At 37.8% G+C, this 10883-nt stretch overlaps 1 protein-coding gene across 1 annotated transcript; it reads left to right on the top strand.

Annotated features, from left to right (window-relative positions):
* The first annotated feature begins 1109 nt into the window (after positions 1-1109).
* LOC114719998 (BTB/POZ domain and ankyrin repeat-containing protein COCH-like) lies at positions 1110-4141 on the top strand. Its single transcript, XM_028905582.1, has 2 exons — positions 1110-1796; positions 2685-4141. Exons 1-2 carry the CDS (start codon positions 1335-1337, stop codon positions 3648-3650), a joined length of 1428 nt encoding a protein of 475 aa, XP_028761415.1. The 5' UTR covers positions 1110-1334; the 3' UTR covers positions 3651-4141.
* Positions 4142-10883: the final 6742 nt, after the last annotated feature.

The raw sequence follows: 10883 nt of genomic DNA, 5'->3' as shown, positions 1-10883 counted from the left end.
TCATCAAGCCTGCAGCCATTTTGTGACTGATAAAAATCATATATAAGAAGGAACTATAATTGTATTGATCAAGGGGTCAAAATTCAATCAAGCTAAAATAAATTACCAACTTTGGTTTTGATAAGTAGACATCAATATAAAATGTTAATAATATCAAAGTCAGTTGATTTAAAGTATATATGACTTATTTTTGCACTAACCGCTGTAAATCTTTTTTTTTTTTGAAAACTTAAAATAGTATAACCCATTGTGACGAAAATATTGCTTCCTTAGAACCTACATACATATATGTATACAAAGTGAATGGGTTACTATTGTATCACACTAGCTCCGGTCCTAATTATAAAAATTAATTGACTAATTTGAAAAAATTAAAAAAAAGTTAAGTTAGTTATTTGTAATAAACATGTGTTGTATTTTCTAAAATATCTTATTAATCAAATGTATTAGTTAAAACTATAATTATTAGAAGTACTATTTTAGAAAAAATTGAATAAATATGAGAGACAAAATAGATTGGGGTCTTATATTTATGACCAACATAAAAATCAAACAGGGTCTTATATTAAGGACCAGAGGTAGTATGAAATAATAGATTTTTTAAAAAAATATGTAACAATATTGAAATTCTAAAATCTTGTTACATTAGAACAAAAATGAGTACGAATAAACAGGGACTGATTGCCTGAGACCAGTAATAGTATCGGATGCAATACTAGTACAATTACAAGGCAAGGTAAATTTTAATATATTTTTTTAAAAACCGTATTAATTAATTTGTCCTAGCGATGCACAGTAGACAATAGTCTAATAAATGTTTTATCAACGTTCGCATGTTACTTCTCCTTCTCTGCATATGTCCCTAATTAATCTCCAGTCTCTACAGAGTTATTTGCTTATGTGGATGTTATATGTAGACAAAATAAATATATTAAAATAACAGAAAAAATTAATTGTAAGATTTTTTTAAAAAATTCAATTCTGGAATTCTTTTATAAACCCACAGCCGCCCAGAATAGCCACCCAAATTGCTCTGTCTGCATCTCTCTTTCTCTCTTCTTTTTCTCTTTCAAAATATCTATCGATACACAACACACAAAGCCACAGCCAGAGCCCCCCCATTCGCTCAGAGAATCCCATCAAAACAACAATAACAGTAAGTACCATCATCATCGACCCAATGAACCCAACCTTCTTCCTCTTCTCACTATTTCAATCCCCTCACTTCGCTTAATCTCTCCCTCTCACTTTCTCTGTCCCTGTCCTCTACTGTTTCTTTCTCTCTCTCAGCCTGATTTCTCTCCCTTGATCATCAACCCTAAAGGAGCTCCACCATGTCCCTCGAAGATTCTCTAAGATCTCTTTCCCTGGACTACCTCAACCTCCTCATCAACGGCCAGGCCTTCAGTGACGTCACCTTCAGCGTCGAGGGTCGTCTCGTCCACGCTCATCGATGCATCCTCGCTGCTCGAAGCCTCTTCTTCAGGAAATTCTTCTGTGCACCGGACCCTCCGTCGGGGTTAGACCCGGCCAGCTCTCGGGTCAACTCGGCTGCCTGCGGCCCGAGGCCTGGGATCATTCCGGTGAACTCAGTCGGGTACGAGGTATTCCTGTTGCTTCTTCAGTTTCTGTACAGCGGCCAGGTCTCTATTGTGCCTCAGAAGCACGAGCCCCGGCCCAATTGTGGCGAGCGAGGATGTTGGCACACGCATTGCACCTCCGCCGTTGATCTTGCTCTCGACACTCTTGCTGCCGCCAGATCTTTTGGCGTCGAACAGCTTGCATTGCTCACCCAGGTGAAACTTCTCTCTTATCACCTGCATCGTCGTCACTGTTTCACTCTGCCATTTCTCTCTGGTTAGGGTGACCAGTCGTATGTTTGTGGGTCTTGGGAATTTCAACAATTACTGGGTCTGAATTTTGGGCAGTGACAAGGGGTACTTTAAGCGTTCAGAAAAATTAAATACTTAATCCTATGGGTAATTCTATTATCTTATGAGGAAGTGGGTAAGATTAGTTCAATTCCGTGCTTAATCATTCAGCAGTCGGTTATAGCGCTAAGGTCTCTCACTTTTCTGGCCGGGTGCTTTTGCTTGTCAGGCGTTTGTAAGTGTCTCTCAGTTCTATTTCTGCTCCTCTATAGATTTCAACAATCCTCCTGCCCACTCACGCCTTCGATTCCCGTCATCAAAGACCCGGTTTTGAGTTTTTCATAGCTGCTTCTCTTTTTGTTTTCTTGGGGGATATCTTTTCACGTATCAGTTTCTTTTGGCTGCATTCTGGGTAAATTAAAGCCCTCACAATTACCTTCATGTCCCTTGATTTTGGTTTTTGAGTACCTTGAAGTTTCTCGTATTGGTTCGTTTCTGTATCCGATACCCGTTATAACGCATAACAAAAGAGTTTCTAAATTTAGATCATTGTATGCCACTCTTGTCTTCCACAGTAAGCACATGAAATCTTTCTCAAACGCGTTCACTTTCCTCAATAGGATTTGGGACTGGAAAAGAGAACAAGACACAGCAGAAAGGTTAACGTAATTTTAGCAAACATCTTATCAAATTGGTCCTCTCCCCTCACCTCTCGTGTGTCTTTTTACATGTGTTATAAGCTGTGAAGGCTTGGAATGCAAAGTTTCTCACCCACATTTTTGGTTTGCTTGTTTGGGCAATAAACATTGACAGAAACAGTTAGCGAGTATGGTAGAGAAGGCGTCCATTGAAGATGTAATGAAAGTACTGGTAGCATCAAGAAAGCAAGACATGCACCAGCTGTGGGCCACTTGCTCCCACCTCGTTGCCAAGTCAGGTCTCCCGCCCGAAGTCCTCGCCAAACACCTTCCCATCGACGTCGTTGCTAAGATTGAAGAGATTCGTCTCAAATCCTCCTACATTCGCCGCTCTCTATTGCCCTATCACCACCCGGATATCCGCGTGGCCGACCTCGAGGACCAGAAAATCCGGCGAATGAAGAGAGCACTGGACTCCTCGGATGTCGAGCTGGTTAAGCTGATGGTAATGGGGGAAGGCTTAAATCTAGACGAAGCATTGGGCTTGCACTACGCCGTAGAGAATTGCAGCCGAGAAGTGGTGAAAGCATTGCTGGAGCTTGGGGCGGCCGATGTCAACTATCCAGCCGGGCCTTCCGGGAAAACTCCGCTTCACATTGCATCAGAGATGGTATCGCCGGACATGGTGGCAGTGCTCTTGGACCACCATGCTGATCCGAATGTCCGGACCGTCGATGGTGTGACCCCACTCGACATCCTCAGAACCCTAACTTCAGATTTCCTTTTCAAAGGGGCTGTACCTGGGCTAACCCACATCGAACCCAACAAGCTGAGGCTGTGCTTGGAACTGGTTCAATCGGCGGCTCTAGTGATATCTCGCGAAGAAGGAAATGCGAATCCTCCCACATCAACGGCCATATATCCGCCACTAAGTGAAGATCATAGCAGTGGGAGCAGCAGCAACCTGAACCTGGACTCTAGGTTGGTTTATCTGAATCTGGGTGCGGCGGCTTCGGGTCAAATAGTTTCCAGACTGGACGGAGATGACGATAGCCACAGGGATCCCATGAACCGTCATGGTTCGCAAGGAGGCGGATGTGACCCAACAATGTACCACCACCATCACTCCCATGATTTTTAGCTATAAACTGAGAATGATAATTCTATGAAATCTACTCATATATATATATATATATATGAATTTAGAATAGAATTTAGTTGCCAACCATGGGTGTGGAAAGAGAGAGAGAGAAGACACGAGTGGATGGATGAATGATGGATGGATCGTAGAAATTTCTTCGATGGTCAGTTGAAATATTCACCGGGTCACTGGCCTTTTCGGCTCGCTGGTTTGTGCGAGCCGTTTTTTTAATGTTTTGGTTGGTGTTTTTGTAGGCATTTGAATGGTCAGAATTCAGGAACGGAAGTGCAGTTTGGTAGGGGGGAGGGATGAGAGAGAGAGAGAGACAAGAGGAATCTAATAAGTTTTTTTTTTTTTTAATAAAGAGGGCTCAACGGAGACGACGAGACGCAGGTCAATCTTTTCATCGCTATTCCTTCTCCTGTCAACTCCTTGCTTTGTATTTACTGACCCCTAGCTCAGCTAATTTCACGGCCAATTTATTGTGCTCCCTTTATTTCTTTTCTTTGTCCCACTCCCACTTCTCGCCTTTCTTCTCATGACCCATATTATTTACGTCTCTTGTTAATTTCTGCATAGGGAGCCGTTTCTACTCCTTTTTTCCCCCCCTTTTTTGTTAATTTTTAAGGGTTCTCTTGGATACAATTATTTACTTATTTTTCTGTTAATTAATAATTAATACATCATATGATCTCTCTCTCTTTCTTTTCTCTCCTCTTCCCACCTAATATAATGTTTTTGCCCTCCTTCCAGCGTTATATTTAGGCCAGGGAAGACTTTTGATTCATTGGCAATTGTTTTGGGGGGCTGAATAATATTTAATTCGAAATCATGTGGCAGTGGACAAATTGATTGGTTGTCTTGCATGAATGCAACAATGAGTGTGACCACACATGACTAGTTAAAATATTGGCACTATCTCCTCCCATGTAATCCTCTTTCTTGTCCCCCTTGCCTTTTTAGGCCCCTTACCGAGTTACCGCAGGGGGCAAAAAAAAAAAAAAAAAGAAACAGCTAAAAGCCTAAAATCCTGTTGTATTTCTGATCAATATTTCTTTATTACCCCCCTCTTTTAATATTTGGCCTAAACTCATCGGATGTTGGCCAGTGTCTCAGTGAAGATTCCTGCACTCTCTATTTCCTGCATGTACATTTTCCAGGAGCTTTAGCTTCCTGTTGACCTGGCATTCTTAAAATAATTTTTTAAATTGTTTACCTGAATCATAATTTTTGCAATAAAACTTGGAATTCTCTCTTACAATGAACCGTATTTACATTCATAATTAAAACATGTAGTTGTGCCTCTCCATCTGAATCAGAAGATCTTTCCGCCTCTTACCTCTATTTTTTGTTTTCACTTTGTTCGTAATTTGAAAGCTATATGTTGCTAAAAGTAATCTTTTTACTAACTGCTTGCGTCTCAGCGTGAGCTTTTTAATGTGAAACTGTTTTGCTGGGCAAGCTAAGGTACACATCCACTTCTCTATGTTGCTGGGAATTCGCATTTATTGAAATTTATTCCTATACTTGCTGTTTAAATATGCATGTTCGTACCCATTGTGTAACTAACTGTTAATTTTGCATATCATATACTGTGACCCGGTCTCTTGGGTATCACATGAATAGTCAAGCACTATGAATCATGAAATACCTTTGATTTGCTGTATGCACCATACTACTACCTCCGGTCCTAATTATAAGAGTCAGTTGACTAATTTGAGGAGATTAAGAAAGTAAGTTGAGTTAGTTATTTATCCTAAATAGGTGTTGTTTTTCCTAAAATATCCTTATTAATCAAGTGTATTAACTAGAACTATAATTATTAAAAGGATTATCTTGGAAAAAAAATTGAGTAAATATGAGAGACAAAATGGATTGGGGTCTTATATTTAGGACCAAAATAAAAGTCAAACAGGGTCTTATATTAAGGACCAGAGGTAGTATTATCTTGCATATTTTGTCACTTGTTCTCAGACGCTATCTGCTTTTATTAGATATATAATGGCAACTGGTATTATGTTTCTCAAATTTATAATACACAATTTAAGTTTGGTTATATGTGTTACCCATGATAACTATTTTATGAATTTTCGTGAATCAGTTAGAAAGTGATTGGCTATATATCCCCTTCATTCATATAACATTTTTTTTTCCTACAATTCTTTTTTTTGAAAAATCCATATGATGTTTTTATTTTTTCCGTTAAAATTTTTGTGAGATAATTATGATTGAAATATGAATATAAAATGGGTCACATAAAACGCTGATTCGAAATGATATATTACTCTTTGACGATCTATCAATTTCATTATTAGGATGTCATAGACTGATGGCTGTAAATTTATCTTGATGTCATCCTGTTCTCACATTAATTAACAAGAGAATAAAAACATTGCTTGCGTACTATATATATATATATATATATATCCATCCGAGGTATGAAACCGAGAACAAGTGAAATATAACTTTAAGTTAAATAATTACATTTGATATAATGTGTATGAAAAGAATGAGATTTTTAGGACTTTTTTTAAAAAATAATGATAAACATTAGTTTGTTGAAAAATAGAAAATATCAACGAGGATTAGATAGTCATGATGACGATGATAATGCATAATAATAGATGTTATATTAGGTAGTTTGATCAGGCATGCTACATAATCCAAAGCCCCGATCAAAAACAAAATTCCATTCTGTGGGCATTTCTTTCTGAAGAAACTGCCGAGTGCTTTGCATAGCCTCTGAATGTCGAAGAAAATGAAAAGGAGGCAAGTGACGTGATAAGCATCTGATTGCTGCCTTCTCATCCAAGTATTTATAGAGGCCAATATGGCTGTAAATCTTCGCTGGGGAATGATGCATGAGAATATTTCTATATATATATATATATATATTCATATCATGCCTTATCCTATAGCCGTGATATATAATTCTCTCACATCAACTGATTAGATGATTAATTACAACTATATAAATATGTGGTGAGTATTTTAATTACAACAATATAAAAAGGTCATCTATTTTGGTGTACGTATAGGTAATAATCTTTTAGGTGTGATTAACAACATAGACTCTAAAATATATATAAAAAAGGCAACAATATGATATATTGTGCTGCATATTCTGAATTTACTGCACTTGGCTCGGTTTTTAATTTGTGCACAAGTTGAGCTTTTGAAGTGCTTGCAGTTTTTTGTTCATCAACAATAATCTGTCTGGCCTTGTCCGCATATCTAGTACTTTCTATTTTAATCACAAAAGCTACATTCATTTAGTTATTATCCATCTACCCATCGAAGCAGCCAAAATGACACCACCCAAAGACCTAATTAATTAAAATAACCCCCTTAATATAGCTATAGGCATCGCCCACACACACATACACAGCGCGTTTGATATCATTTTAATGTGCTTGTGGGTACGTCCCCCAAAGTTACGGCACACTTTGAAAGCGTATCTTGCTAGGCAATCAAAATTGGCCTCCTCGTCCGACAGCACCATATGTATAATGAGAATTTCTTCTCAATTACATCTAACTTTCGTACACTTCTCTTCCTACCTAGCAAAAAATGCGGCTTTCCCACTACTACTACTTAACGCACTTCCTTTTCTCTGCTTCAATAATTCTCCGTTGAAAATGCTTTGAAGATTTGTGCTCCTTCTGACTGATACGGGCGCAAGTTTAAATGCATTCAGGGTGCAAATTAAAACTGGTTTTCTCAACTTATTTTGCTCGACATTGCCTAGTGGCCGGTACTGCCGTGCTGAATTAAGGAAGTGTTATTACTACTCCAATATAACGTTCTTTTATAAGTTTTCCATCCATGACTGTATATTGAATCTTATATATATAAAAGCAATTCCATATCAAAATCTAATTCGTAACTTGAAGAAACACGACCAGGAATGGATAACCACGTACGCAAGACGTCAAGTTATAGATTAATTCAATAATTTATACTACTCCCGTTCCTTAATATAAGACCCTATTTGACTTTTATTTTGGTCCTAAATATAAGACCCCAATCCACTTTGTCTCTCATATTTATACATTTTTTTTCAAAGTAGCCCTTCTAACAATGATAGTTCTAATCAATACATTTGATTAGTAAGGATATCTTAGAAAAAACAACACCTATTTAGGACAAATAACTAATTCAACTTGTTTCCTTAATATCTTCAAATTAGTCAACTGGCTCTTATAATTAGGACCGGAGGTAGTATTTTGTATCTATATCATACTGATTAATTGTAAGGCCTGTACATGTTGAACGAAAATGAGAGTGCGATAAATTAATGTGTGTATTAGTGCTAGTAGTGTGTGTGAGTATGGTCGTATCACCTTGCAGTTTAATTTGAATCAGTAAAATAATCCACATGAAGCAGTATTGGGCATGACATTTTGTTTGTTTGTTTATATCTCTCCTTCATTACATGTAACTGGAAGCTTTGTTTATATATCTCATTTAAACGAAGTAGAAGTCGGATTATGAGTAGTGAAATGGTATAGTGATTAATTAATAACTAGAGGGAGAAGGAGGGAATTCAAAGGAGTTAATTATGAAGGAAACAAATTAAAGGCAAATAAATAAATTCCCGGGGGGGGGGGGGAGAAGGACAGGGTGTGGGTACCATTTGAGGCAAACAATTCCGTATATATATATTGATGGGTGTACAGTTGAGAGAGATGAAAGAAAACAATAATGAGGGGGAGAAGTGTGGCGGAGAACACGAGAGAGAGTAGGACCTTCCAAACACAGTAGAAGAAGTTGTCATTTGGCTTTTGTCCTGCTGAATCTGCGACAAAGCAGCAGTTGTGTAAGTGTTTGTTTGTGTATGAAGCAGGCGTGCACGCACAGTAAACTGCTAGTGACTCTTTCTGCATTTAATTAGCATTGGCCCCAACAAATACGTATTATTAACCGATTAATAAGCCACCATCTATGTATCTCTCTCTCCAGCCGCAAGTATATATGTGTATATGGGATTGCTTAACAGTACTGTGCTGGTGGTGGATCAGCAAATATGAACTAATTTTGAATTTAGAGGGGAGAAAGGGGGCATGACAATTCGCTGCAAAGCAAAGCATAGAGTTTGGAGTAGGGGAAGCGCACGCGTACATGCATGCTCTCTCAGGTCACACACAGACACAGACAGACAGACACTGCCGCAGCCCCATACATATAATATATCCCAACACACCCTACTGTTCATGTTCATACGCATCAAAACTACCTAATACATAGCCCAAACAAGACTTAACGATCACCAACACATATGTATTGAAGGAATTTGCAATCCCAAGAGTGTACAACGGACAAAGAGTGCACATAAATTGGAGGATGAGATGAGTGGGGATCACCTGATGGGAATAAGAATGGAAGGAATCAGTGGTTAATGATACGAATCCGTGTGTCTATCATTGTACTGCTTTGTCTCACCTTCATCCAAAGGCTGTCTAAGCATAGACGGATTACATATGAACTGGTCAATCAGCTTGCTTAGTCTGATCACTTAATTCAATGCAGTCCACTTAATTCAATATAACTCGCCTAGCTAACACACTGCTCCACTTGGGTGGGTTAGCTGGGTTGCATGTTCTATATATTTTTTGCCCCTCTCAAACATAAAACAATCTTATCACGAGTTTGAGCATCGGTGTTAAAACTTGTAGTCAAATACATAAATATTTTTGTATATTTTGATTAAACTACTAACTCTTGAACCGCTGTTCCTATCGATCGGTTTAATGAAGGGTTTGATTTTCAATGTACTCAACATTCTTTATTATAACACGTGAGTAATGACGTGGGAAAGGACCCCCTACAGTTCACTGATACATTCCTCGTCAGTATGCAATTCAATGACATAGTTGAAGGTATTTAATAAGAATTTATGTGGTGATGGGAAACTACAGCAGCGTATATATAGTTGCCAGCCAAGGAAGCATCTCCTCACGTGATCGTGTTGGGAACAAAGATTGCCACTTCTTTTTATCCCCCCCCCCCCCAAACAAAAAAAAAAACCCCATCCCTTTTCGGTTTTCTATTCGGTGCGGCGGAATGGTCAAATTCTCTCAGCATTACGAGAGGTTGCTTGCTAAGACCTAACCTACGAGAGTGGTGCCTAGCCTAATCTTATTTTTGATTTTTTTCATTCAAATTAAGTCAACCGCGGCGTTCCATGCCAAAACGGTATATCTTTATTTACTCTGGAGGGGGACAAAAATCTTTTTTTTTTTTAATTTATCATTTTTTTTCCGTGGGCATATTTTGTCGATAGCTTCTGTTTCTCATTCATATTTTTTGGTTGCAAAAAAATGGGTTAAAGAATACAGTTCACCTATTAAGCATGGAAAATGGCATGGCAAAGACGGGAATTGGACTTTCATGGGCCCGTGATCCATGGCCACCTCGTTCGGTTGGGCCTAATATTTGTACCCAAGACTGGGAGGAATAGCCCAACTTGGTGATCCAGAACATTAAATTTCGTGAAGGGGACGAGTAGTCTTAAATGCTTGTATTCGCCAATCAATCATGAATTGTAGTAATAATAATCCATTGCTGATTTGTACCCCCAAAAAAAAAAAATTCCTGACAGTCTTAAATACGTACGCTACCTATAGAGTTTTATGGATTCCAGAAAAATCTTACCTTGCGGCATCCCGTGATTGTTATGTCCTTCGTGTATTAGTAATTGGATGAGAACAAATATTTTTGCCGGGAGTGTTCTGTAGCTGTATTCGCCTGAAGCTTTGGTAATTTGATTATTGGCTAAAATATATTTTTAGTCTTTTAATTTTTCATAATATTTCATTTTAATCCTTAACTTTAAAAAGTAAATTTTAATCTTTTAACCTTGAGACTATTAACAAAAATAATGACATTAAGCTTTTGAATACTGGTAAAACAGTACTAAATGATAATATATTAAGTCTAATGTTTAAAACAACCATGATTCTTATAAAAAATTATCATTTACGACTAATAATTTTGGAGTTAAAAGATTGAAAGTATATTGTATAAAATTAAGGAATTAAACTAAAACCTTACATAAAGTTAAAAGGCAAAATGTATATTTTAGTCTTTGATTATTTGATTAATGTAATTGGCGAGGCAAAATAGTGGCGATTAATTGCGCCAAGCGGATTTCGTACGCAAATCAATTTGGATGAGGGCCGAAATCAGAATGCAGTTGCTTTCAGTCCCCATGAAATGGTACCAATGCATATG

This window comes from Neltuma alba, unplaced genomic scaffold (genome assembly GCF_004799145.2).
Source record: "Neltuma alba isolate B1F8T4 unplaced genomic scaffold, ASM479914v2 tig00011962_pilon, whole genome shotgun sequence".
Lineage (NCBI taxonomy): Eukaryota > Viridiplantae > Streptophyta > Magnoliopsida > Fabales > Fabaceae > Neltuma > Neltuma alba.
The sequence above is the reverse complement of the archived record's forward strand: the minus strand, read 5'-3'. Positions and strand labels throughout refer to the sequence as shown.

Coding starts and splice junctions, on each gene's coding strand:
- LOC114719998 (XM_028905582.1), top strand. CDS start 1,335: ATGTCCCTCGAAGATTCTCTAAGATCTCTTTCCCTGGACTACCTCAAC. Junction 1,797..2,684: donor AGCTTGCATTGCTCACCCAG/GTGAAACTTCTC, acceptor AAACATTGACAG/AAACAGTTAGCGAGTATGGT.